This window comes from Microcaecilia unicolor, chromosome 11, assembly GCF_901765095.1.
Source record: "Microcaecilia unicolor chromosome 11, aMicUni1.1, whole genome shotgun sequence".
Taxonomy (NCBI): Eukaryota; Metazoa; Chordata; class Amphibia; order Gymnophiona; family Siphonopidae; genus Microcaecilia; species Microcaecilia unicolor.
The window spans coordinates 11,363,583-11,390,972 of record NC_044041.1 but is presented as its reverse complement, the minus strand read 5'-3'; the positions used below and the strand labels follow the sequence as shown (position 1 = coordinate 11,390,972).

The window sequence follows — 27,390 nt, the reverse complement described above, 5'->3', positions numbered from 1 at the left end:
CAAACATGCCAACTTCTGCAACATATTAATGTACATAGAGGAAGTATAATAACGGAATAACTTTTCATAGGTGGAGTAGTAATTTGTTATAAATTGTAATCTTTGTGTCATTTGGAGGGGATGGTTTTAGGGACACCCTAGCACTGTTGTATTCGTGCAGGGGAGGCCACTAAAACGGACATTATGTTTTGAAAATCAGGTGCTCAACATTCAGAGTTTCTATCTGTTTACTTATTTTTGACATTAAACATGAATTAGGTTGAAACCTGGGTACATTTAAAACCTTTTTCTTTTTTTCCTGTGCCTACATCAAAAGAAAAAATGGCATGTGGGAACTTGCTCCTTTTGTTTTGTAGATTGCAGTAGTAGATTATAAAAATGCACTTGCCTTTTTTATTATTACCTTTTTACAGAGAGGTATTGAATAAGGAGGGAAGGGCTTCTTTCATGCAGAAGTTTTGTCCAGCGTCAGTCTCTATGTGCCAACATTGTCCAGTAGCTTTAAAGTTTATACAAAGTTAATTATGTTCAGTAGAAAATAAATCTGTTGTGCGACCAAGTATTACATATTAAAGACATTTGCTTTAAACTGTGTTTTAATTAATTTATCCAGTCCTTACATGCACATGGTTTTGCTTTTTAATCCCAAAGGTGAATCCTAAGGGTGGTTGAACAATTAAATGTAAACTATATTGGTTCTGGCTTTACTTGTTTTGGAATTTGGACTGCTTTGGGTCCTGTGCTGATCTGTACATCTGCTGTCTTAGCAGAGTACAGAAGAAAATGATTTGTTCCTTAGCATCCCTCCGGACCGGCCCAGGATTGGACTGATGGGTTGTGCTCGCCTTCCAGCAGGTTGGAGACTGAGAAAAAAACTCTGACTCTAGCGAGCCAATAGGAGCCCTGGTCACGTGACCCTAGCCTCAGTATTTTCTCAGTCTCCCAGCAGGTAGGAAGTGAGCCCATTAGTCTCTCTTTATTTTCTGACTTGTCTGAATTTTTTGTCTAGTTGGTACTTTATTCTGTACTTATTCTGTACTTTATTCTGTGCCACAGGAATACTTTGGAGGCTTGTTAGAATTTCAGTTTTGCCTCAGGGGTGTTATACTCGGGTGTCCCGGGTCCCTCCCCCTTTTCCTCCCCACCTCCCTGCTAACGAGTACAAATTTTCAGGGAAGGGCCCCCTTTTGACAAGCAAAAGGGTGTTGCCTTTGGGAGAGGCAGCCAGGTTTCAAATATTGAAAAAAAAAAAAAAAAAAAAGAGAAAGCTAAGCAGAAGCAGTGCTTCCCCATAGACCTAACGAGCAGACAGCTCCGTTTAGTGTTTATTATTCTGTCTGTGTGCATGTTAGCAGCTCCTTAAAAAAAAAAAAAAAAAAACGCTGAGAACTTTTCTGGTTCTCCTATGGTTGAGTTTCGCGGGTGTGTAGTTTGCTAAGCGCTATTTTTATATTCGGAGCGTCTTTTGCTTTAAAAGAATTTAGGCGCCAACCAGCTCGTTGTGTGCACGCGCGTTCCCGCGATGTCGGCAAAGCTTAAGCGGTGCGCTGTATGTCAGCGTCGGGGGGGTTGGTTCCTCCGGCGCTTGCAAATTTTGTACGGCGGCGTTTGGAGCGTCGGGCTCTACGGTTCCTTCTGCTTCGGGGATTCAGTCTTCGGCTCCCGTTCCTTCGCCGTACGCGCGCCGCCGCCATGTCAGAGATGTTGAAACTATGTGCTGTCCGCCAGTGTCAGGGGGTTTTCTTCCGGCTCCTGTAAGTACTGTACCACTCTGGCGGGTGCGTCGAGCCCTTCTTTGCTTCTTTGCTTTCGTTGTCGGCAGTTTCGTTGTCGGTTCACAGTTTATCGCCGTCGATGCCGGTGTCAGTAAGTTCCGCCAGAGGCCGCTCCCGCGATTTTGGCGCGAATTGCAGCCATTTTGAATCTTGCTCCATCTTCGCCATCGCGTGCACAGACTTTGGACATCAATATCTCCAATCCGGATTCTGGTATTTTGGGAGCTCTGGTGCAATCTGGGCCTACTCAGGCAGGGGGTTTTCCTCCTGAGTTTGTGCTCCAGATGTACCAGGCCTTTTTGATGCAACAGCTGGGGCAGAGAATTCTGTCAAGCCTGCTCTTCCACCCCCAAAAAGATTTAGGGAAGGTGATTTGTCTGGAGATTTTTATGGCGATCAGGAGAGGTCCTATTTAGTACAGCAGGAAGAGCTTGCAGAAGATTGCTGGGATGGTCTCTCCTCTGCAGATTCAACTTAAGCGCCATAGTAGCTCCAAACATGTTTATTCACCTATTCTCAGGGCATAGGTTAAAGCATTTTTGTGCTTGCTTAAAGAATTGTTATACAAAATATTACTTTTCCATCAAGCCATATACTTTGCATGGCTTTACATGCAGCGGTTTTTATACAAGAAATGCTTTCTTTTGGCAGGAAAGCCCTGTGTAAATTGTCATGGCTCTTTAAGCCTATCATGCTGTATGTTTTCTTTGTACACTGGGACGCAGCTGTTACAAGCATGTTTTTTCTGTTGGAACTTCACAGGTCCATGTCCTCCGAAGTAGTAAAGAGAGTCATTTTAGAATAATGCAGTTTGTTTTTCTTTTCAATGCATCTTAACAAAAGCTCACATTTCCCTTCTCCTCCTCCTTCCCCAGTTTTATTATTTTACTGGACATTCCCACAGGAAAGCTTTAGGAACAGTAGGGAGAGTAGCACTGCTACTTTCAACAGCTATTTACAACGTCTTAACGGTAATACTAGTCTTCTATTTTTACATAATCCCAAAGGTGAATCCTAAGGGTGGTTGAACAATTAAATGTAAACTATATTGGTTCTGGCTTTACTTGTTTTGGAATTTGGACTGCTTTGGGTCCTGTGCTGATCTGTACATCTGCTGTCTTAGCAGAGTACAGAAGAAAATGATTTGTTACTTTTTACTGCTTATAGAATTTGGCTTTCTTGGCGGGAGGGGGGTCAAGGTGACTGCAGCACTGCAAGGGCTGGGCAGGCCAGAAGTTGGGATGGAGGAGATTACTTGCAGCGGGGACGGGTTAGATTGCCCACGAGGACGGACGGGGATGGGTTAGATTTCTGTCTCCCCGTGCAACTCTCTACTCGCAAGCTATGGTCACAAACCAATTTGGTTTCAGGATATCCCTAATGAACATGAGATTTGCATACAGTGGAGATAGTGAGCTTGCAGATCTGTTTCATATATATCGGGGATATTCTGAAAAGCTGACTGTTGCTTCAGGGCACCAACCAGAATTAGAGATCCCAGCTTTAGCTGATCAATTTAACTCAACTGAGCAGATCCAAAGCACATGAGAGCATATGATGAAATAATCAACCTCTTTTGCCATGACAATCAGTAGTTTCTTGTTGTTGGTACTAATTCTGTTCATGCTTAAAAATGTATTTCTGAAATTGAACCCAAGTAGAGCTACCTGATCCCAGCCTTTTTCTCTGCTTGAGATGCTTATTTTGTTTGCTTACTTTGGCCTACATGAACTGTCAAATCTTAGGTTTTGAAAAGGTAGGAATCTATTCCTAGCAGTTCCAACTCTGTTAACAGTATTACAATTTAGCCCTCTTCTAGGTTATATATCAGCTGGTGAAGCTTGGTCATGGTTTTGAAAGAGAGGTTGCACATCCCTGTGACAAGCTGCTGAGGCCACTGTCATTTCCACAGCACTGTTTTGAAGAACCAAGATGTGCAACTGGTCATCTTCTTTCAAAGGAACAGAATCATTTTTGCTTATTGTGTTTATGGTTTTTCCCCTTTATCCATTAGGTTTTTACCTGTTTTCTCCGAATCCTGCTGATCCTGTAAGTTAACATTTATACTTAGTTTCCTCCTTCTAGTTAAGTTTTTTTAACAAGAATTTAAAGAAAGGGTGCTTTCCTTTTTGAGTACATTTTAAATATTTTCCTTTTTATGCATCTGTTGACTTGAACATTTCTTTCTCTTTCAGTATTTTAATACCTTGGAAAATAGCCTTGTGAGCCTGTTTGTTCTGGTAACCACTGCAAAGTAAGTCCTTCTCCTTTTTCATGCAAAATAGACTCTTGCCTTTTTCTCCATCCTTCAAGATTTCTCCTTAGCCCGCTTGTTTAGCCTCTCATCATATCATTGGTGGGATCCTAAAGTGAATGTTTCAGGAAGGGGCAAGGGTTGCGTATAGAATAGCAAAAGATCAATATTTAAACTCAACAGTAAGCGTTCCTTTTAAATGACAGTAGCAGTGTTTGAATCCTAGAAATGTGTCAGCAGATAAAGGCCAAATGGCTCCTCCAGTCTGTCCATCCACTATCTTCTCCTCTCTCTAAGAGATCCCATGTGCTTGTCCCACGCTTACTTGAATTCATACAGTCTTTGCCTGCTGATATCTCTATATTGGCACTGAGTAGCCAAATATACAGGCGAGCAGTGGCGTTCTGAAGCACTATCTAGAGGTTGTAAGCTTCCTGGATACTTATCTGTATACTGGTGCTGAAAATCTAATTTCCATTACATAGCTTCCCACTGTTCCAGAACCTGTGGGATAGTTATGTCCATCAACCAGTAAGTGGAGATAGAGAACTGAAAACTGAGCTGAGACGTATCTTGACATCCAGTCCACCACTTCAGTATTTTCTGTCTCCAGCAGGTGAATGGACACACTTTCAGCCTATTACTACTAATCATTTCTATAGTGCTATTAGATGTATGCAGCACGGTACACTGAATATGTAAGACAGTCCCTGCTCGACAGAGCTTACAACCTAATGAAGACAGAGAAATAGGACAAATAAAGGATAAGGGAATTACTTAAGGTGGGAATTATAAAACAGATGTGGGTACTGAACATCTTTTGCAGTCATCGTGTTTGGGTGATTAATTTTGAGAAGAGCAGACTAACTCCATTGCTGACACTGGAGTATCTGGGTGTTCTGTTCAACACAGTGTGGAAGAGAATCTTCCTCTCAGAGCACAGGAGGTTGAATCTGGTTCAACAGATTCATCTTCTCAGTCAAGGCAGGCCCAGGTTCTGGGGTCAGTGACAGCAGTAATTTAGTGGTGCCAAAGGCAAGGGATCATATGCAGCTATTACAGGAAACTCTTCTCAGCCGCTGAACTTAGGTGTTACAGAAGTATGACCTTTATCTTCCTTGGATGCTGGTTGCCAGGTGGAGTATTAAGAGGTGGTTGTTGCCCATAAATTTGACCATCTGAGCTCCCTTTCCAATAACACAATGGGAGGTGGTGTCAAAAGATGCCAGCAAGTTGGGTTGAGAAGCGCATTAGAAGTTCCATCTGGCATAGGGCACATGGACAGAACAGGATTCTCAGTGGTCGATAAATCATTTGGAGCTCAGGGCAGTGCAGAATGCCTTGCGTGACTTCGCTCCCTTTCAGGCGGGGGGTCCCCCGGTCCAAGTATTCTCTGACAATGCGATGGCGAATCAAGGCATGTATCTGCAGCCATCCGATAGCAGTGGAGGCAGCCTTTCTCATGAGTTTGGCAGAGAGAAATCTTCTCTCCTTGTTGGAAGCTCACATCTTAGGGTCATTAAATGTGGAGGCAGACTTTCTCAGCAGACACTCCTTTGAGCTGGATCTATCCAGCCAGGGTTTTCTGCTGATAGTGGACCAATGGGGTTCTCTGCTTCTGGACTTGATGGTGATGAAAAGGAATGCCAAAGTGCCCAAGTTCTTCAGCTGTCAGAAAAAAACTGGGCTGGATGGGGATCAATGCCCTACTGCAGCCCTGGCCAGAGACACATCTACTGTATGTCTTCCCTCCTTGGCCCATGGTAGGCTGTGTATTGAAAAAGATTGCATTGCACTGTGGTCAAATAATTCTTGTAACCCCAGATTAGCTGTGGATTCTGTGGTACGCAGATTTAGACTACTGGATTGGGGGGGGGGGGGGGGGGGGTCCTCCATCTTTCGTAGGTACATGGCCTACTGAAGCAAGGTCTGGTGCTCATGGAGGATCTGTGCCCCTTTGGTCTTACGGCTTGGCCATTGAAAGCGCTCTGTTGAGATGAAAACATTATTCTGATTCAGTCACTACTACCTTGCTTTGGGCTCGGAAACGTGTTACGTCCATGACATATGGGAGGGAGTGGAGGACGTTCGAGGGCTGGTGTTCTTAGCGCCAACTTTCTCCCTTTGCTCAGATTGCGCATATCCTAGCGTTTCTCCTGGCAGGCCTTCAGAAATGTTTGGCGTTGGGTTCTCTAAAAGTTCAGGTTGCAGCTTTGTCCTGTTTCAGGGGCTGACTGTAGAAGACGTCTCTTGCAGCTCACCTGGATATCGTATGCTGTGTCTTAACTCAGTCCTTCTTGCTCTTCTGAAGCCTCCTTTTGAGCCACTCTGGAAGGCTTCCTTGAAAGATCTTATACTAAGGACAGCATTCTTGGTGGTTGTTGCATCAGCACATAGGGTTTTGGAGCTTCAGGCTCTCTTGTCAGGATCTCTTACTTTGCTTTTCAGAGTTGGGGGGGGGGGGGGGTCTCCCTTCGCATGATTCCTTTTTTTTTTTTTCCAAAAGTGGTATCACCATTTCATCTCATCCAATCTGTGGAGCTTCTGTCCTTTAATCATAGAGAGGACGAAGAGGCTCAGTATTCTTCCTTGAGGCTTCTCAATGTGCGTAGAGTCCTCATTAGATATCTGGAAGTCACAAATGAGTTTCTCAAATGGGACAGACTGTTTGTGCTTTGTTAAACAAAGGCTTGGCCTTGTGGCTTCCAAACTCACAATTGCTAGATGGCTTAAGGAAACTTATCACATCAGCTTATTTGCTTGTAGGGAAGCAGGCTCCTCAGGCCTTGCAGGCTTATTCTATCATCGTGGATGGAGACTACCTTACTGTCTCCGGCAGATGTTTGGAGGGTGGCAACGTTCAGTATGCTCAGAAGCCAGTTTTTAGGGCTTCTATTCTCAGGACGGCGGCACCAGGATCTCACTCGCCCTGTGGACTGCTTTTGGACATCCCACAGGTTCTGGAATAGTGGGAAGCTACATAATGGAAGGAGAAATTAGGACTAACCTGATAAATTTCTTCCCATTAGTCCTTTCTACTATTCCAGAACCTGTGGGATAGTTGTGTCCATCAACCAGCAGGTGGAGAGAGATATCTCGGCTTAGTTTTCAGTTCTCTATCTGCAATTGCTGGTTGAGGGACACAACTGTCTCACAGGTTTTGAAATAGTGGGAAGGACCAATGGAAAGAAAATTCTCCGAGGACAAGCAGGCTGCTTGTTCTCACTGATGGGTGACGTCCACGGCAGCCCCTCCAATCGGAAACTTCACTAGCAAAGTCCTTTGCTAGCCCTCGCGCGCCCGCGCGCACCGCGCATGCGCGGCCGTCTTCCCGCCCGAAACCGGCTCGAGCCGGCCAGTCTTCTTTTGTCCGCACTCGGTACGGTCGTGTTTTCGCCGTGTCGAGCCCCGGAAAGTCGACCTCGCGCGTCCAATTTGTTTGAACGTGTTTTTTTCCTTCGGGAAAGCTTTGTCCTAGTCGGGAAGTGCTCCGGAAACCCCCCGCCGGGTTTCGTGTAAATCCTCCCCGTACTTCCAGCTTTTTTGCCCCGGTAAGTTTTCTTTCGTCGTCGGGGTAGGCCTTTTTTCGGCCTCGGTCGAGATTTTTTCTCCCTCTAAATTTGGTGCTTCAAATTTCGCCATTTCGGCTTTTGATTTCGCCGGCGTGATTTTTCCGCCCATGACATCGAAGCCTTCCAGCGGCTTCAAGAAGTGCACCCAGTGCGCCCGGGTTATCTCGCTCACTGACCGACACTCGTCGTGTCTTCAGTGTCTGGGGGCCGAGCACCGCCCTCAGAACTGCAGTCTGTGTTCCCTGCTTCAAAGGCGGACTCAGGTAGCGAGACTAGCCCAGTGGAACGTGTTGTTCTCGGGCTCTTCGTCGGCATCGGCACCGGGATCTTCGAGTGCATCGACGTCGTCAGCGTCCAGACCATCTTCCTCGGCCGCCCCTGCATCGAGTGCATCGAGGCATCGGGCCTCTGCATCGGCGCCGAGACATCGGATAGCTGCATCGACGTCGGTGGTACCAGGACCTCGTCTGCTGATGTCGTCGGACGGTGGTGCATCGGGTGGAGTGCAGGTGAGGGCTGTCCATTCCCCTGCTGGTGGCGGTGAGCCCTCGGGTGGGTCTCCGCCTACCCTGAGGGCTCCTGCGGTACAGCCCCCCCGAGATCGACCTTCTTCAGTCTCGGCCCCGAGGAAGCGACGGGTGGATTCGACGTCCTCCTCGTCGGTGCCGGGGAGCTCCGGTGACATGCTTCGGAAGAAATCGAAGAAGCATCGACACCGGTCTCCTCCCCGTGTCGGCACCGAGAGCTCTGGGTCGCCGAGGGATTCGGCACCCAGCAGGCATCGGCACCGAGAGGACCGCTCACCCTCTGTTCAGGAGGTGTCGATGCGCTCCGCTCTGGACAGCCCGGAACAGCCTCCACGCCCGGAACAGGTACTGACGTCGACGCCTGCATCGACCTCTCAGCCTTTCTCTGCAGCCGCTCTAAACGAGAGCCTCCGGGCCGTTCTCCCAGAGATTCTGGGAGAGCTGTTGCGCCCTACCCCTCCGGTACCGGCGGTGCTTGCGCCACCGGTACCGTCGAGCGTGGCGCCGGCTGGCCCATCGCCCAGGTTGAGGTCCCCGCCGTCGGTACCGCGTGCGGTACCGACCGCGGCCACCTCCCAGGAAGGCTCCCCGACTACGTCGGCGGAGGGAGCTTCGCCGACGCGGGCGAGGGAGTCTACCTCTCGACGCCCCCATCGTGGACGGGGTTCCACGGAGTCGAGCAGGGCGAGGTTGCAGACACAGGTCCGTGAACTTGTGTCTGACACCGAGGGTGAGGCCTCGTGGGAGGAAGAGGAAGATCCCAGATATTTCTCTGACGAGGAGTCTGGGGGTCTTCCGTCTGATCCCACTCCCTCTCCTGAGAGACAGCTTTCTCCTCCCGAGAGTCTGTCTTTTGCCTCCTTTGTCCGGGAGATGTCTACGGCCATCCCCTTCCCGGTGGTTGTGGAGGACGAGCCCAGGGCTGAAATGTTTGAGCTCCTGGACTATCCTTCTCCACCTAAGGAAGCGTCCACTGTTCCCTTGCACCATGTCCTGAAGAAGACATTGCTTGCGAACTGGACCAAACCATTAACTAACCCCCACATTCCCAAGAAGATCGAGTCCCAGTACCGGATCCATGGGGACCCAGAGCTGATGCGCACTCAGTTGCCTCATGACTCTGGAGTTGTGGATTTGGCCCTAAAGAAGGCTAAGAGTTCTAGGGAACATGCTTCGGCGCCCCCGGGCAAGGACGCTAGAACCTTAGACTCCTTTGGGAGGAAGGCCTACCATTCCTCTATGCTCGTGTCCAAGATCCAGTCTTACCAGCTCTACACGAGCATACACATGCGGAATAATGTGCGGCAGTTGGCGGGCTTGGTTGATGCTCTTCCCCCTGAGCAAGCCAAGCCTTTTCAGGAGGTGGTCAGGCAGCTGAAGGCGTGCAGAAAATTCCTGGCCAGAGGAGTTTATGACACTTTTGATGTTGCGTCCAGGGCCGCTGCTCAAGGTGTGGTGATGCGCAGGCTCTCATGGCTGCGTGCCGCCGACCTGGAGAATAGAGTCCAGCAGCGGATTACGGACTTGCCTTGCCGTGCGGATAACATTTTTGGCGAAAAAGTCGAGCAGGTGGTAGAGTCTCTCCACCAGCGGGACACCGCATTCGACAAGTTCGCCCGCCGGCAGCCTTCAGCTTCTACCTCTACAGGTAGACGATTTTTCGGGGGAAGGAAGACTGTTCCCTATACTTCTGGCAAGCGTAGGTACAATCCTCCTTCCCGACAGCCTGCGGCCCAGGCTAAGCCCCAGCGCGCTCGCTCTCGTCAGCAGCGTGCGAATCAGCAAGGCCCCGCGGCTCCCCAGCAAAAGCAAGGGGCGAGCTTTTGACTGGCTCCAGCAGAGCATAGCCGACATCCAAGTGTCAGTGCCGGGCGACCTGCCTGTCGGAGGGAGGTTGAAAGCTTTTCACCAAAGGTGGCCTCTTATAACCTCCGATCAGTGGGTTCTCCAAATAGTCCGGCAAGGATACACCCTCAATTTGGCCTCTCAACCTCCAAATTGTCCACCGGGAGCTCAGTCCTACAGCTTCCAGCACAAGCAGGTACTTGCAGAGGAACTCTCCGCCCTTCTCAGCGCCAATGCGGTCGAGCCCGTGCCATCCGGGCAAGAAGGGCTGGGGTTCTATTCCAGGTACTTCCTTGTGGAAAAGAAAACAGGGGGGATGCGTCCCATCCTAGACCTAAGGGCCCTGAACAAATATCTCGTAAAAGAAAAGTTCAGGATGCTTTCCCTGGGCACCCTTCTCCCCATGATTCAGCAAAACGATTGGCTATGCTCTCTGGACTTGAAGGATGCCTACACACACATCCCGATACTGCCAGCTCACAGACAGTATCTGCGATTTCAGCTGGGCGCACGCCACTTCCAGTACTGTGTGCTACCCTTTGGGCTCGCCTCTGCGCCCAGGGTGTTCACAAAGTGCCTAGCTGTGGTAGCAGCGGCGCTTCGCAGGCTGGGGGTGCACGTGTTCCCATATCTCGACGATTGGCTGGTGAAGAACACATCCGAGGCAGGAGCCCTGCAGTCCATGCAGATGACTATTCGCCTCCTGGAGCTACTGGGGTTTGTGATAAATTACCCAAAGTCCCATCTTCTCCCAGTGCAGAAACTCGAATTCATCGGAGCCCTGCTGGATTCTCGGACGGCTCGCGCCTATCTCCCAGAGGCGAGGGCCAACAACTTGTTGTCCCTCGTCTCGCGGGTGCGAGCGTCCCAGCAGATCACAGCTCGGCAGATGTTGAGATTGCTGGGCCACATGGCTTCCACAGTTCATGTGACTCCCATGGCCCGCCTTCACATGAGATCTGCTCAATGGACCCTAGCCTCCCAGTGGTATCAGGCCGCCGGGGGTCTAGAGGACGTGATCCACCTGTCCACGAGTTTTCTCGAATCCCTGTATTGGTGGACGATTTGCTCCAATTTGACTCTGGGACGTCCCTTCCAAATTCCTCAGCCTCAAAAAGTGCTGACCACGGATGCGTCTCTCCTGGGATGGGGAGCTCATGTCGATGGGCTTCACACCCAAGGAAGGTGGTCCCTCCAAGAAAGCGATCTACAGATCAATCTTCTGGAGTTGCGAGCGATCTGGAACGCTCTGAAGGCTTTCAGAGATCGGCTGTCCCACCAAATTATCCAAATTCAGACAGACAATCAGGTTGCCATGTACTATGTCAACAAGCAGGGGGGCACCGGATCTCGCCCCCTGTGTCAGGAAGCCGTCAGCATGTGGCTCTGGGCTCGCCGTCAAGGCATGGTGCTCCAAGCCACATATCTGGCAGGCGTAAACAACAGTCTGGCCGACAGGTTGAGCAGGATTATGCAACCTCACGAGTGGTCGCTCAATTCCCGTGTGGTGCGACAGATCTTCCAGGCGTGGGGCACCCCCCTGGTGGATCTCTTCGCATCTCAAGTGAACCACAAGGTCCCTCAGTTCTGTTCCAGGCTTCAGGCCCACGGCAGACTGGCGTCGGATGCCTTCCTCCTGGATTGGGGGGAAGGTCTGCTGTATGCTTATCCTCCCATTCCTCTGGTGGGGAAGACTTTGTTGAAACTCAAGCAAGACCGAGGCACCATGATTCTGATTGCTCCCTTTTGGCCGCGTCAGATCTGGTTCCCTCTTCTTCTGGAGTTATCCTCCGAAGAACCGTGGAGATTGGAGTGTTTTCCGACCCTCATCACGCAGGACGAAGGGGCTCTGCTGCATCCCAACCTCCAGTCCCTGGCTCTCACGGCCTGGATGTTGAGGGCGTAGACTTTGCCTCTTTGGGTCTGCCAGAGGGTGTCTCCCGCATCTTGCTTGCTTCCAGGAAAGACTCCACTAAGAGAAGTTACTTCTTTCATTGGAGGAGGTTTGCCGTCTGGTGTGACAGCAAGGCCCTAGATCCTCGCTCTTGTCCTACACAGACCCTGCTTGAATACCTTCTCCACTTGTCTGAGTCTGGTCTGAAGACCAACTCCGTAAGGGTTCACCTTAGTGCAATCAGTGCATACCATTACCAAGTGGAAGGTAAGCCGATCTCAGGACAGCCTTTAGTTGTTCGCTTCATGAGAGGTTTGCTTTTGTCAAAGCCCCCTGTCAAGCCTCCTACAGTGTCATGGGATCTCAATGTCGTTCTCACCCAGCTGATGAAACCTCCTTTCGAGCCACTGAATTCCTGCCATCCGAAGTACTTGACCTGGAAGGTCATTTTCTTGGTGGCAGTTACCTCGGCTCGTAGAGTCAGTGAGCTTCAGGCCCTGGTAGCCCAGGCCCCTTACACCAAATTTCATCACAACAGAGTAGTCCTCCGCACTCACCCTAAGTTTCTGCCAAAGGTTGTGTCGGAGTTCCATCTGAACCAGTCAATTGTCTTGCCAACATTCTTTCCCCGTCCTCATTCCTGCCCTGCTGAACGTCAGCTGCACACATTGGACTGCAAGAGAGCATTGGCCTTCTATCTGGAGCGGACACAGCCCCACAGACAGTCCGCCCAATTGTTTGTTTCTTTTGATCCCAACAAGAGGGGAGTGGCTGTAGGGAAACGCACCATATCCAATTGGCTAGCAGATTGCATTTCCTTCACTTACGCCCAGGCTGGGCTGGCTCTTGAGGGTCATGTCACGGCTCATAATGTTAGAGCCATGGCAGCGTCGGTAGCCCACTTGAAGTCAGCCACCATGGAGGAAATTTGCAAAGCTGCGACGTGGTCATCTGTCCACACATTCACATCTCATTACTGCCTGCAGCAGGATACCCGACGTGACAGTCGGTTCGGGCAGTCAGTTCTTCAGAACCTGTTTGGGCTTTAGGATCCAACTCCACCCCCCGAGGGCCCTGTTTGTTCTGTTCCAGGCTACACTCTCAGTTAGTTGGTAAATTTTTTAGGTCAATCTCAGTTATGTCCTCGCCGTTGCGAGGCCCAATTGACCAATGTTGTTGTTTTGAGTGAGCCTGGGGGCTAGGGATACCCCATCAGTGAGAACAAGCAGCCTGCTTGTCCTCGGAGAAAGCGAATGCTACATACCTGTAGAAGGTATTCTCCGAGGACAGCAGGCTGATTGTTCTCACAAACCCGCCCGCCTCCCCTTTGGAGTTGTGTCTTCCCTTGAAGTGTATTGTCTTGCTACATACTGGACTGGCCGGCTCGAGCCGGTTTCGGGCGGGAAGACGGCCGCGCATGCGCGGTGCGCGCGGGCGCGCGAGGGCTAGCAAAGGACTTTGCTAGTGAAGTTTCCGATTGGAGGGGCTGCCGTGGACGTCACCCATCAGTGAGAACAATCAGCCTGCTGTCCTCGGAGAATACCTTCTACAGGTATGTAGCATTCGCTTTATCAAATTATTCATTTGGTCTATAGATGACTGAGTGACAGTAGTCAGTTTATTAAACCAGGGAAGTGAGGATTCAAATCCCACCAATGCTTTCTTGTGATCTTAGGCAAATCATTTAACCCTCTGGTGCCTCAGGTTCAAATTATGTTGTAAGCCCTCTTAGGCAGAGAAATAGTCTACTAATTATAACTCATCTTCAGTACAGTTTTGGGAAAGGAGAGTAATGAAATCTAAAATCCAAATCTAAATCCATCCAGTCTACCCAGCCATTTCTATCCACACTGCCAAGGGTCTATCACAGCTGTTAGCCACAGAGCACCATAGCTTGTAAAATGTCACTTCTTATCCAGCACAAAAACAGGGGACGGAAGGAGCCAAGCTCCACAAGTCAGGATGTCAAAAGCAGGCTCAATTTTTTTGCAAGTAGACAATCTTCCACAAATACAGGAAAAGTAGCATACAATGGGTCCTCCAAAAACAATAGGTGACTCAACACTTCAGTGTTTCAGCAGAAACCTTGCCTTCTTCAGGGGTCCTAATATGAAGTACACGTGGCATGTACTCTACCAAACAAACTCCCCAACTGAACGCTCAGAAATAGCCACTGTGAATGAGACGCCATTCATTCACAGTGGCTTTTTCTGAGCGTTCAGTGAGTACCCGTTGTATATAGGCAAAAAGGGCACATAGTATCTCATATTTCATTTGCCCAGTATTCTCTCTTCCCATAAACTTAACCGTTCTGAAGATATTAAGTCTGTGTTTAGCAAAGCCTGTCCTGATATCCTGAAGCCATCTTGTGTCAATTACAGCCAGATGGAAGGGAGCAGGAAGTAGCCCTGAGCTATGACGAAGCAGACTGCATAGTATCACTTTTGTTGCAGCAGTATCATTTCACTAAAGAATGTTTTTGTGATTAACTGAATTATTTACACTGAAAAAAAGGCTAGGAAAGGCCAGGCAAAATTGATTTGTTTTTATTCTTAGCTGTGACTTGTCCAGAGGTGATTAATTTCAATGTCAATTTGCATTCTCATGTTATGAAATCAGTAAATGTTGGCAAGACTGCAGAGAGAGAATCGTGCATATGTAACATATTTATAATTCACATCTATAATTCTGAGTGAGGTATGATGTGTACATACACAGTAGATTTGTCATATAAATAAATGTGTAGGAGTGGCCTAGTGGTTAGGGTGGTGGACTTTGGTCCTGGGGAACTGAGGAACTGAGTTCGATTCCCCACTTCAGGCACAGGCAGCTCCTTGTGACTCTGGGCAAGTCACTTAACCCTCCATTGCCCCATGTAAGCCGCATTGAGCCTGCCATGAGTGGGAAAGCGCAGGGTACAAATGTAACAAAAATAAAATAGATACTATTGGAGATTCTACATGGAATGTTGCTACTCTATGAGATTCTACATGGAATGTTGCTACTATTCGAGATTCTACATGGAATGTTGCTATTCCACTAGCAACATTCCATGTAGAAGGCTGCGCAGGCTTCTGTTTCTGTGAGTCTGACGTCCTGCACGTACGTGCAGAACGTCAGACTCACAGAAGCAGAAGCCTGCGCGGCCACATTGGTGATCTGCAAGGGCTGACTTCTACATGGAATGTTGCTAGTGGAATAGCAACATTCCATGTAGAATCTCAAATAGTAGCAACAGTGGAGGAGTGGCCTAGTGGTTAGGGTGGTGGACTTTGGTCCTGGGGAACTGAGGAACTGAGTTCAATTCCCACTTCAGGCACAGGCAGCTCCTTGTGACTCTGGGCAAGTCACTTAACCCTCCATTGCCCCATGTAAGCCGCATTGAGCCTGCCATGAGTGGGAAAGCGCAGGGTACAAATGTAACAAAAATAAAATAAATAAATAGATAAAACAGTACAAAAGAAAACCCATCAAAACAAAATAGTAGAAGAACAGAATACAAGATTGGAGAAGCAAATTGTGGTGCACCATGTCAAACTGTCCAAGAATTTAGTGAGGCAGAAAAGGTATTTTCTGCAAGGAATCTTAACAGGCTTTTAAACATCTTTCATTAAGAGATCTCTGTTTCTCTTTAGTGTTTACTGCCTAAGATTTAAGTCCTAGACTTTTTTAGGTTGTTTTTACAGCTGGACAGTGATTCTGTAGATCCCCCTAGGGGTGGCCCCGTTGGAAAGCGTATAAGCTGATGTCATGCATCCCACTTAGACACTGGTGTCTGACCAGTCTATCTTTTTTTTTTTGTTTATTTCATTAAATTTTTATTGGTTTTCAACTTCTTATGTCGTCTGTGCTGCTCCAGTGGAAGCTGCTTAAAGAATCTAAGAAATTGCCCAAAACACACAGATGTTAAGTGTGCTGGCTGAAGTGATAAATACTGTGCATTGCTATATGGTATCTGTATGAAGAACAGCTCAGAAGACAGCTGAGAGGAAACATAATGGAGGTGTTAAAATCGTAACTAGTGGGGAAACTAGCTACAAATCAACATCTTGTTTTATTTATGTCTGTCGACGTCTATCTATATACTAGCCGTTAAGCCCGATAAAACGGGCGAGATTTGTTTTGCAAAATGTAATAATTCTCACCTCCAGCAAACCTGCCCTCCCCTCCTCCGATCCATGTCCAGCAGCCCTCCTGTATCCCCTGGCCTCCCCCGTCCACCAACCATCCTCTCTCCACTGCCCTCCCCCCATATCCAGTAACCCTGCTCTCTCCCATGCCCTCCCCCCATGTCCAGCAACCCTGCTCTCTTTCCTCCCCTCCATCGATCCATGTCCAGCAACACTGCCCTCCCCCCATGTCCAGCAGCCCTCTTGTCTCCCCTGGCCTCACCCCGTCCACCGACTCTCCTCTCTCCCCTGGCCTCCCACCATATCCAGCAACCCTCCAATTTCCCTTGGCCTCCCCCCCCCCCCCCCCCCGCCCTGCTCTCTCTCCTGCCCTCCTCCCATGTCCAGCAACCCTCCTCTCTGCCCTGCTCTCTCCCCATGTCCAGCTACCCTCCTGGCCACTGCTCCCTCCCCCCTCCGTGCCTGGCCCCCTGCACTGACATGAGATCGCCTATCACCTCTGTGTGAAAGCGCTGCAGGCGAGAGGCGCTGTCATGTCAGTGGAGGGGGGCGGGAGCGACGGGGATGGGGGGGTGGAGGTTGGTGCGCCAGCGATGTTCCTTCATCTCCACTGGCTGCAGCGTCCGTTTCCCTCTCTGTTCCACCCTCTGACGTCATCACGTCTTGACGCGACGGTGGGACAGAGGGAGAAGTCTCTACTGCGCATTTGGGCAGACTGGATGGACCGTGCAGGTCTTTTTCTGCCGTCATCTAATATGTATGTTTACTATGTATTTGCAGGTGAGTCGGTCACTTGTCATTTATATGTTTTTTATGTGTGTGTGTGTGTGTATATATATATATATATATATATATATATATATATAATTTTTTTTAAATGTCTTGTGATATGAGCAGTAGTACCAACTTGATGGTAATTTTGTATACCACTCTAAGCACGATGAGGGTAATTTTTATAAGGGAACTGAAAGTATAAAACAGCATCTTGGGTTAGATTCTACAAAGGATGCCAGAAATATGGGGGCTAATCACCAATTCTGTAACAGGAATTGCGCATAAAATTGCTGCGTTTAGAATAGGGCTTAAGTCACATGCCCCCTTTTAACTACACGCAACTGCAAGACACACCCCCTATGTAGTTCCTTGCTATGTTTATAGAATAGTATCTAAGTGCTGTCATGTGGGAACTACAGATTAGAAGCAATTAGCACCAATTAAGGCCACTTAAGGGCTGCTATTTATTTCTTTATTTATTGCACTTGTATCCCACATTTTCCCACCTATTTGCAGGCTCAATGTGGCTTACAAAGACCTGTTATGATATCGCCATACCAGGGTACAGAATACAATTGGTGTTAGAGTCAAGGAAAAACAGGAGGATTTGGTCAAGCAGTAATAGAAGGATACATTCTGAATAAAGGTGGATAGGTGTTGTATTATAGTTGCTTATGGGTTTTCTTGGTAGGCTTTGTTAAAGAGAGAGGTTTTCAGAGATTTGTGGAAGTTACTTAATTCGTTGATCGATTTCAAGTGAGATGGAAGTGTATTCCACAACTGTGTCCTCATATAAGAAAAGCTAGTTGATACTTAATGCCAATTTGTGCCTAAATTAACAAGTTAGGTGGACAACTGCGACTATTCTATAACTTATGTGCCCAGATTTACACAGTAGTCTTTTTATTTATGTACTTATTTTTATTTGTAGAAGTTGTTTATTGAAAATCCCAGCAGAGAAATGCAACAAGGTCAAACATACATGATAAATACAAATGCCATGAAAATCCCAACAGCAGGAAATTCCAAAAGTAAGGTGGTAGATATACAACCTTCCATATTTTAAAGATTTTAAAAATAGGAAAGCCCCCCCCCCCCCCTCTTTGGGAGCTCAGTTTTATAGAATGTGGGGATCTTATTAAATTGTGCAGAAGTATATGTCTGAACAAAGGCATAGCATATATATTTTACGTGATATAGGTGTAGGCATTCCCAAGGAAGGAGAATGATTGATTGACAATATGTGCCCACATTTTATAAACTTACTAGTGCCTATACACACAGACATACAGCTGATGTGAATGTGTGTGAAAGCCATCTCTGGTGTGATGGAGGAGTGGCCTAGTGGTTAGGGTGGTGGACTTTGGTCCTGGGGAACTGGGTTCAATTCCCACTTCAGGCACAGGCAGCTCCTTGTGACTCTGGGCAAGTCACTTAACCCTCCATTGCCCCATGTAAGCCGCATTGAGCCTGCCATAAGTAGGAAAGCGCGGGGTACAAATGTGACAAAAAATATATAGAAGAACATCGGTTGGCTAGATGCAGGGCCCATGGGTTTAGGGTTTATTTACTTATTTAAAATTGGTAACCCGCTCATCTACCATCCTGAGCAATTTACACTCGGTCATGGGTACAAATCTCACAAAACTCACAGCACAAACACTGTCTTCTAAAACATCAAAATCTAACAATAATTACTAACAATCCAAAAGAAATTGGCATTAAAAAGAGATGTCAAGCACTCACTGAAACAGAACAGTCTTTAAAACTTTTTTTTTTAAAAGTTGTCCATGCTTCTTAAGGCTCTAACCATAGTAGGCTAAGGTTCCAGAAGTACAGTTACCAGGTGACTCCAGGTCATAGAGAACAGATTGAGCCAGTCCTGTTTTACTTCTATCTGCCCTCCATGACCTAGAGCCATCTGATAACCCTGTCCAGAAGGTGCCCCGTGTCAGGACTGTCACTGCAGTAACTAGTCAGTGTATGTTAGGGGTTATAATAGAGGGAAGAATTCCCAGGTAGGTGTGAAGGAAGGCTCACCATGTCAAATCCCCTGTTCTGGTTGTGCTGAAAGTGCAAAAGAATTAGGAGAAAACTGAAGGGTCAAAATAAAATATTTGTTGTAAATTTCACCCTCTGGGACGTTTGAAATTTGCCGTGTGTGTGTGTGGATATGTCTAACTTGCACATGGCCTCATTGTGTATGGACTGCTTTCTGTTAATAGTTACCCTGATGTGATGATGCCGTCCTACTCTCGGAATCCCTGGTCTTGTATCTTCTTTATTGTGTACCTCTCCATTGAGCTCTACTTCATAATGAACTTGGTAAGTCTTTTGTATGTCCACATTGTCTGAAGACAAGCAGGGCATAATTCGCTCATGTGTGGGTGACATCATCCATGAAGCCCCGGTGTGGACGCTGCCCAGCATTTTCAGCTTCTAGAAGCCTTTGGCAGGCCCAACGACATATGTGCATGTGCCTTCCCGCCCACCTGACTTGCACAGAACCCTCGGTTCTTTTTCATCCACAGGGTGGTGAAGACGTGTTATCTCGTCAATCGTGCAACTTTTTCAACTCGCTGAGTTCTCTTCTTACCTTCCTGTTCCTTTTTTTATGAGTAGCGCGGGACCATTTTTTTGTTTTTTCCTTTGTCCCCTTATTTCTTTAGATTAGGGCTGCAGGTTAATTGTGATTAACACATTAATTAATCATTAACTGCAAATGCATTTGAGATTAATAATTGCCCTCTTTCCCCTACCTACACGCATGCACGTACGGTTGGTTCGGCATCTCTTCCTCTACTCCCAGATCACCAGCGGCTCTGTCCCTTCCCTCCCATTGTTTTTGGTTTTTTTTTTTCAGTAAATCTTTGCCAGACAATGGCAGCAGTATTGAAATGCTGCCTTGGCCTGCACCGGGCCTGTTCCTCTGACCCATCCTGCCACCTTTTGATGCAGCTTCCTGTTTTCAGAGGGAAAGGCCTTATTGGCCTTGGAAGATCTGGTTCCCGCTTTTTCTGGATTGTCCTCTGAAGAACCTTGGAGATTGAAATGATTTCTGACCCTCAGAATGAGGGATCTCATCTGCATCTTCATTTTTTCATTTATTAGAATTTATGTACCACCCTTGTTCAGAGCATTGTACAAATTAAACTTAGATAATAAAAACATTATATAACGAAGCTCATCAAATACAAAACAAGCACACTCATCACTGTATCGTGTCTATCGGCTGCCAATTTTCACTCCCTAGCTAGCAGATTACATTTCCTTTACTTAGGCTGGGCTGACTCTAGAGGGTCATGTTATGGCTCACAATGGCAGAGCCGGGGTGGTGTCGGTAGTCGACTTGAGGTCAGCCTCCATTGTGGAGATTTGCAAAGCTGCACTGTGCACATTCCCATCTTGCTACTGCCTTGAGCAAAAGTTGGCTCCTACATCTTCACAGGCTGTCTCCGGCCCCACCGGTTTGGTCAAACAGTTCTATAAAATTTGTTTGGATCTAGAATCCAACTGTACCCTCCTAGCCTGTTCATGTCTGTTCGAGACTGCACCTTCACAACAAGCGTTTATGTTGTTAAAGTTCTGGTTCTGGTTGATTTTTATTTGCAAGTACCTATTGACCATTGTTTATTGTTTTTTGGTGAGCTTAATAGCTATAGGTTCCCAGTTGTGAGTACATATGTCCTGCTTGTCCTTGGAGAAAGCGGTTACTCACGTAGCAAGTGTTCACCGAGGACACCAGGACATATATGTTCTCATATACCCTACCTTAGAAGTTGAATTCTTTATGCTTTCTATCTAACTGAGGGTCCAGCATGAGTGTGGGTGCAGAAGGCACACGTGCATGCATATCAGGCCTACCAAAGACTTCTAGAAGCTTAACGTTGGGCAGTTTCTGCACCAGGGTTTCGTGGATGGCGCCACCCACATATAAAAACGTATGTTCTGCTTTCCTCGGAGAACACCTGCTACAGGGACTAATTTCCCTCTTCACCTTAAGGAGGCCCAAGGGTGGCCCATGCTGACAGGATGTACGCCCTTCCCACCCCAGCTAATAAGGATAAAATTACCTCTCCTAGCTCTCATGGCTGGTATTGGCTGATAGCTTCCCCCACCCCATACTCCTTTAGGTGATGGTGCATATTGTCCTAACTCTTACTGGCTAATTGCTTCCCCCTGCCCCATACCCCTTTAGGTGCGCACTCTCCTAACTCTCACTAGCTGCTACTAGCTGATTGTTCCCCTCTGTCTCATGTCTTGTCGGCTGATGGTGCACTCTTTCCCTTTCTGCCATCCCCAATTGATAATGGACATGGACAATGCCACATTTATTTCTTTTGCCACAGGATAAGTGACTAATTTTAGTGGGGAGAAGACAGGAAATGTGATCCAAGATAACTGAGTCTGCTAACTCTAGGGTAGATTATAATGGAGTTTGTAGTCCAGCTTGGTACAGACTTATGTGGTCCGCTGGTTTCCCCTTTAGAGACATGTTTGATTCTTTGCCATCTCTCCCTGCTTTTCTCTTCTAGCTCCTAGCTGTGGTGTTTGACACATTCAATGACATTGAGAAAAAGAAATTCAAGTCTCTGCTGCTACACAAACGCACAGCAATACAGCACACCTACCGTCTCCTGGCTAGCAAACAGGTACTGCTGACATTTTTACTTGTGCATCTATCAAGTGATGTAGCAAATCTGCCAACTCCTTGTCAGCAAATTAGTACTGTTCACATTCACCTCCATGGTGTCTTAATTGATTGAAGTTGCACAGTATAGCTGAATTTTTCCACCTAGGCCTGCTAATGCATTGCTGTCTGAATGCTATCCCTATTCCAGAGACCCCTTACATACTGCTCTAGCAGTGCATCTCAGCCTGCCCTGCAGCTCTCTGCTCCAAAATTGTGTGCTTCAGCGTGCACGGCTAACCATAGAGTCCTGTGCCCTGACACATGCATTTTTGTGTGCACATAAGTGCTGCTAAGACTGGGTCCGTAAGTGCCGATTCCCACTTTCACTCTACCTATCCTCTGCCCCGAGGACTGCCAACATGTAGATTTGCCCCATAGGGCCTGCCTTGTTAAATACAACTGGGGGCTCCTCCATTTAAGAGCCTATTCTTGAATGGCGCTAGGGCCATTATAGAATACCAGCATAACCCGATATCAGTGCATCTAACATAAACCTGGCATAACTGGAGGCGCCTAAATGCAGCAGAGAGTCGTGGGATTTACAACGTTCTGTAACTTACAGAAATGGGAACCTCACCCATATTTACACACACTTGCAATTACGCTCTATGGGGTTGATGCAGAAACCATGCAATAGAGCTGCTGACCACACAACTAAAAAAAAAATTGCCCATGGGATGCAGTATTCAATAAGCATGCAGATTATTTCCACATTAAAAATGCGTCAGTCATCTGTAGCTCATTGCAGATTTTCTCCCTTCCTGTCAGTGTATGAGCAGCATTTGGCTCATGCACTGATAGACAGGGTGACATTTAAAAACAAGCTGCTGGCATGTCTTTGTATCAGTCTGTGGTGTTTAGTGTTGCCTTCTGCTTCCAACAATAAAAAAAAAAAAAAAAGAAAAATTCCTAGTGGCATCCCCCACTCCCCTCCCCCAATTTTAAAACAGCCCTGGTGTCCAGTGACATCTCCCAGACCCCTGTACTTTGAAAGAGGCAGGAATGATGCCCATTTGCTCCTTCCTCAGTGCTACCAACTTTCAAATGGCACCTGATCCCCGCACAGTGCATCCTGGGATCAGTGTACTTGAATGTACACTGCTTTGATGCCTTGCAGGTGACATATAAGAAAACTATAAAAAAAAGTTAAATGAAGACTTCAGGTTTAAAAGAACTGACTGCAAACCAGAGCAAGTTTTATACAGCAGCATGTGGTGGTTTAAAGATGGAAATTATGGATCTTTCTGTGCTGCAATTCAAATTGTGTCCATATTTTTCTGTTTCTGCTTGCTGTCTCGTTTCTGCTTAATTCCCCTTTCTCTTTCCAGAGACCTTCTGGGATCCCTTACAGGCACTTTGAAGGACTGATGCGATTTTACAAACCCCGCATGTCTGCCAAGGAACGATACCTCACTTTCAAAGCCCTGAATCAAAGCAATACACAATTACTCAGGTAAAGGCACTGTCTCCATATAAATGCCTCATGTACGAAGTGCAAAAGTGAACACTCTTTCTTTTTGGAGTGTTTCCAGCCTTGCAACATGTGCTTGTCCAGCCACCAGAAGACTTTCTGGTGCTATTGTGTGGATTCCTAGGAATAAATCTTCCCAACATGGAAGGACCAGCCTCTCCCTCTCATGATGTAACACGGCTCTTTGAGTGATGATTACATTTAACTTTGTAGGAGGAATTCTTTCATTTGAAAGAGTAAATCTGAATAATGGTTTTGTGGCTTTCTAATCTCAAAATTTAGGGAGGGGCTGGATTCAAGGCCAGATTTAGAGTTAGAGGAGACCCTGAATTTTATAGCCTCTATAGGTTTGCTGCTGCTCTTTTCTTTATTCAGAGGAGAATTTGAATGTTTGCAGCCTCTGTTGGGCTCAGTCCTTTGTTAAAATTAGTTTAAATATGTATGACCGAGTTGGTTCAGTGTATTGACTGCCTGCTTGTCTTTCTTTGCAACAGATTGAAGGACTTTTACAGTTTTTATGAAGTTGTTGGGCTAAAATGGAAGGTAAGCACTGAGTGTATTTCAGTAATATCAGAGACGGCAAAAAGTAGGGCAGAGGAAAAGAGAATGAAGATGGTTTAGAGAGAACAAGGGGCAATAAGTAGGAACTTTATGAAAAAGACAGAGGGAAATTTGCGGGGGGGGGAGGGGGAAACATGTAAGAGACCGGGGAAAAAAAAAACCTGAAAGAGAATGGGCAGTTCTGTATTTCTTTACTTAACTTTCAGCTGCTGGGTGTAACTGACGTGTCTTCCCCCTGTCCAGGCAAGGCGCAGTCGTGAATACTGGTTTGATGAGCTTCCACACACTGCATTCCTCATCTTCAAAGGTAAGTGTTGTAGCAGGGTTGGCGGTGCAGGCCTTTACCATGAAGTACTAAAGAAGTATTGGTGAGCATGAATGATTGAGTGCATGGAGTATTCCTAGGTGGTCTGTATCACTATGTAGATGAGGGCATTCTGCACAGTTGTTGTATACAAACATTAGACCTTGTGCTTCGTGTAAGGGTTAGCCTCAGTATCTGACATACTGGTTGCAGAAATATGTCAAGGAAGAGATTGCTTGGCCTCTTTATCAGAAATTTGACATACCCCAGTGCATTCTCTTCCCTAAGACTTGAGAAATAATAATAAATACAGTTTAGGGGGGGAAAAGAGAGCATGGTTCTTTCTCCTGGGTCAGCAGGGTACAAGTCCACACAGTGTGGGAAATAGCTTCACCAGCTTTTTCACTCTTCAGAAACTTGGAGAAACCTGAACTGATTGGTTGCTCACCCAGTGGTCTTCATCAAAAGCTTTCTTCTATAGATTCCCCCCCACCCCCCCAAATATATTTTTATTACTGTTGCTGTTGTTCATGTGCCTGGGGTTCCAGTAAGTTTTCTATCTCCCCTCCCCCCTCAAAAAAAAATATTCTTTCCTCATGATGTAGACTGTCAGTAACATAAAAGCAAAAATCAAATTGGTTAACTAAACAAAAGCTAAATTTTATGACCCTCTTATTCATACTTCCACATGCTACAATAGAAGACATCAAGTAACATTTATAGAAGATTTTCCAGAGAGAAAATTCTTACTAAATATTGTCCAGAAAGACACAAGGAGTCCAGGAAACTTGATGAAAAATGAGGCACCTGAGGCCGAAACTCTAGGCCCCAGTTCAAGAAATGCCTTCCTGTTCAGCTGAGTGGATCTGGCCACATCTGGGAAAACCTGGATCTGTCCACAAAAAAGGAACATGTTTCCTTAGCATTTTAGCATTCTTTTCCATCTTAAATTGTAGTGAGACCAGTAAAGTTGCATGAATTGGAATATTATCCTAGTTCTAAACTATCCACTCAAGCAACATGATCAAAGGCCGCATTCCTCAACTTCACCTACTCTTGACGCTCTGGCATAACATAATAAATATTAGCCACCTAAATTGAATCTGCTAGCATCAAAACCATTTTCAGATATTTTTTAAACAATTCCAGGGGGGAGCCAGGTAATACGTACAGTCTTTGGTGCTGTCCAGATTGGATTTCTGTAGTGTCTTATTTTGGGGGTTGGTTGTGACTCGTCGTAAAGTGCTGTAAATGATACAGAACTGCAGTGCGATTGATTTTTGGAGTTACAAAATAGACGCATCTCTCATCATTGCTGAAGAAGTTACATTGGTTGCCTGTTAGGCATTTTTCTTATTGTGTATAAGATTTTGGTTTTTATCAGCTTTTGTATCAGGGAGGCCCAAAGTATCTGAAAGATGTGATTCAGTTTTATACTCCTGTATGTGCTTTGCATTCTGCTGCTGAGAGGAAGCTTTGTATGCTGGCACAATCCACTTTTCATTGGGCAGAGTCAGCAGCTTGTGCTTTTTCAGTAGCTGGCCCCAAAATTATGGAATAAGTTGCCAGGCCATATTTGTTTTTGTCCATCTCTGTAACAATTCAAGAATGTGCTTTAGATGCATTTATTTATGCAAACATCAGGGGCGTAGCCAAGGGCGGGTCTGGATGGGCCCAGGCCCAGCCACTTTTGCTCGAGGCCCGCCCTAACTAGCCCCAACCCAACCAAGTTACTTACCTTTAGTAGGTGTTCCCATGGACAGAAGAATACAAATCCACATACTGACCCTTCTCCCCAAGGAGTTGTATTCTACTCTGAGTTTTAGTAAAGACTGAGGTGGTCTCTACACAGTAGTGGCAGGTGGAAAGTGACGCATGTGCGCAGTAGGGCTTCTCAAAAGCTTCTGGAAAGTGTGCATTTGGAGAAGCTTTTTCTCCGTACCAGCCTCTGTCAGCGATGCCACTCATGGAGCACTTGTACCCTGCTGTCCACGGAGAACACATGCTAAAAGTAAGAAGCTTGGCATTCTCAGTACTTCAGAATATGTTACAGAAGCAAATGTGTGTTTTTTCATTTTATTTTTTAAAAATAGTTGATTGTTTTTCTTAGTTTTCATTGTTTTATTACTTTTTAAATTTAGGTATCATATATTGTATTTTATTATACCGATTTATTTGCCTTGTTTTATACACAGTTAGTATATCGATTGGATAAATTAAATGAAATAGAATACCTACTTTTGGTTAGGGAAAGAAATTTGATATTTTAATGGAAACTATGAGCTTCCAGCTATTTATGGTGGTAGAAAAATGCTTCCTTGAAGAGGGGCAATAGTGAGTGATTTATATTAAACAGCTGCTCATAACCTTTCTCGAGGCATTGTCAAGCTTTCTGCTATCTTGTGAAAGTTGTTCCTTCCGTTTGATTTGAGAATGCAATCTAAAAATTGTTCACTGTAGGAATTGAGGCTTGTAACAGGGTGCCTACTATTGGTTTCTCTTCTTTACATTCTTAGGAAATTGGAAAAAATTAAAGGCTATTGCAATTTTAGTGTTAATTGTAGAATTCAGCTTGTTTCATTATATTTGCAACATTCCACTCTGAATTGATCACGCGATATCAGATGAACAAATGAGAAATTATGCTACAGATCTGAGCTTCTATAAATGTGATATTGAATGTATGTGTGTTTGTGACATGACAGTGTAAGTGTCTTTATAATTTGTCTCTTGTTTTGAACAGGCATTAACATTCTGGTGAAATCGCGCACATTTCAGTACTGCATATGTAAGTCCCTACAACTGTTTTCTGTTGTTGCATTCCACTGAGATACCTTGCGTGTGCGTGTTAACTATTTTTTTTAAAGATATGTCCTCTCTCCTGCTATTTTTAATGGTGGTGCAGATCTTAATTTGGAGATATAGATCCTTCTACACAAGAAACAGAGGTTGAATCCTGAGGTCTGTATAAAGTGTTGAATTTTCTTCCTCCTCCCACCCCCAAAAAGGATGCCATGTTTGAATAATACAAATGGACTGGAGGTTTAATAATCCATATTCTTTTAATACTTCTGTGAGTCATTCCTTTGGAGATCATCTTTATTCTCGTTGCACCACTGACCTCTTCTCTCCAACCCAGGGCTGGCAAGCAGGGCAATTGACCTGGGCCTCCCATGTCCTAGAGGCCTCAAGCCTGCCTCAAACTGAAGGTGGGCTTTGGTGTCCTCTCCTTATTTTCTGTCCTGTGTGTCTAACACCAGATGTGCTGCAGCCCCTACCCCACAGACATTAATTTCTGAATTCTCTACTGATACAGTATATGCAAACAAACCAACATTTGTAATGGTGTAGTAGTGAAAGACTTGTGTGCGTACAGAAGACTGATAAAATGTTTATTGCATCATTAATATTGTCTGGTTGTAGAAAGAAGATGTCTTAATCTCTATATATAAAAGGCACCACCAACGTTCTAAATGAAGCCTCCAGCCGGAAGTGTGAAGGGGGAGAGATATCCGGTTTCCCCATGAGTGTCTGCCCCACCCTCGCTCTCTCTGTAACACAAACAGTGAAGGAAAACACAGGAAAGCACG

General features: G+C 46.2%; 1 protein-coding gene across 4 annotated transcripts in view; it reads left to right on the top strand.

Moving 5' to 3' along the window:
* TPCN1 (two pore segment channel 1) overlaps positions 1–27,390 on the top strand; it is a 127,021-nt gene that overhangs the window by 50,357 nt on the left and 49,274 nt on the right. For all 4 annotated transcript variants that reach the window (XM_030218685.1, XM_030218682.1, XM_030218683.1 and 1 more), the window contains exons 7-14: positions 3,790–3,824; positions 3,971–4,029; positions 18,997–19,096; positions 21,307–21,423; positions 22,793–22,917; positions 23,430–23,478; positions 23,740–23,803; positions 26,544–26,588. In XM_030218685.1, the coding sequence (XP_030074545.1) occupies positions 3,790–3,824; positions 3,971–4,029; positions 18,997–19,096; positions 21,307–21,423; positions 22,793–22,917; positions 23,430–23,478; positions 23,740–23,803; positions 26,544–26,588 (594 nt within the window). The remainder of the gene's footprint in view (positions 1–3,789; positions 3,825–3,970; positions 4,030–18,996; positions 19,097–21,306; positions 21,424–22,792; positions 22,918–23,429; positions 23,479–23,739; positions 23,804–26,543; positions 26,589–27,390) is intronic.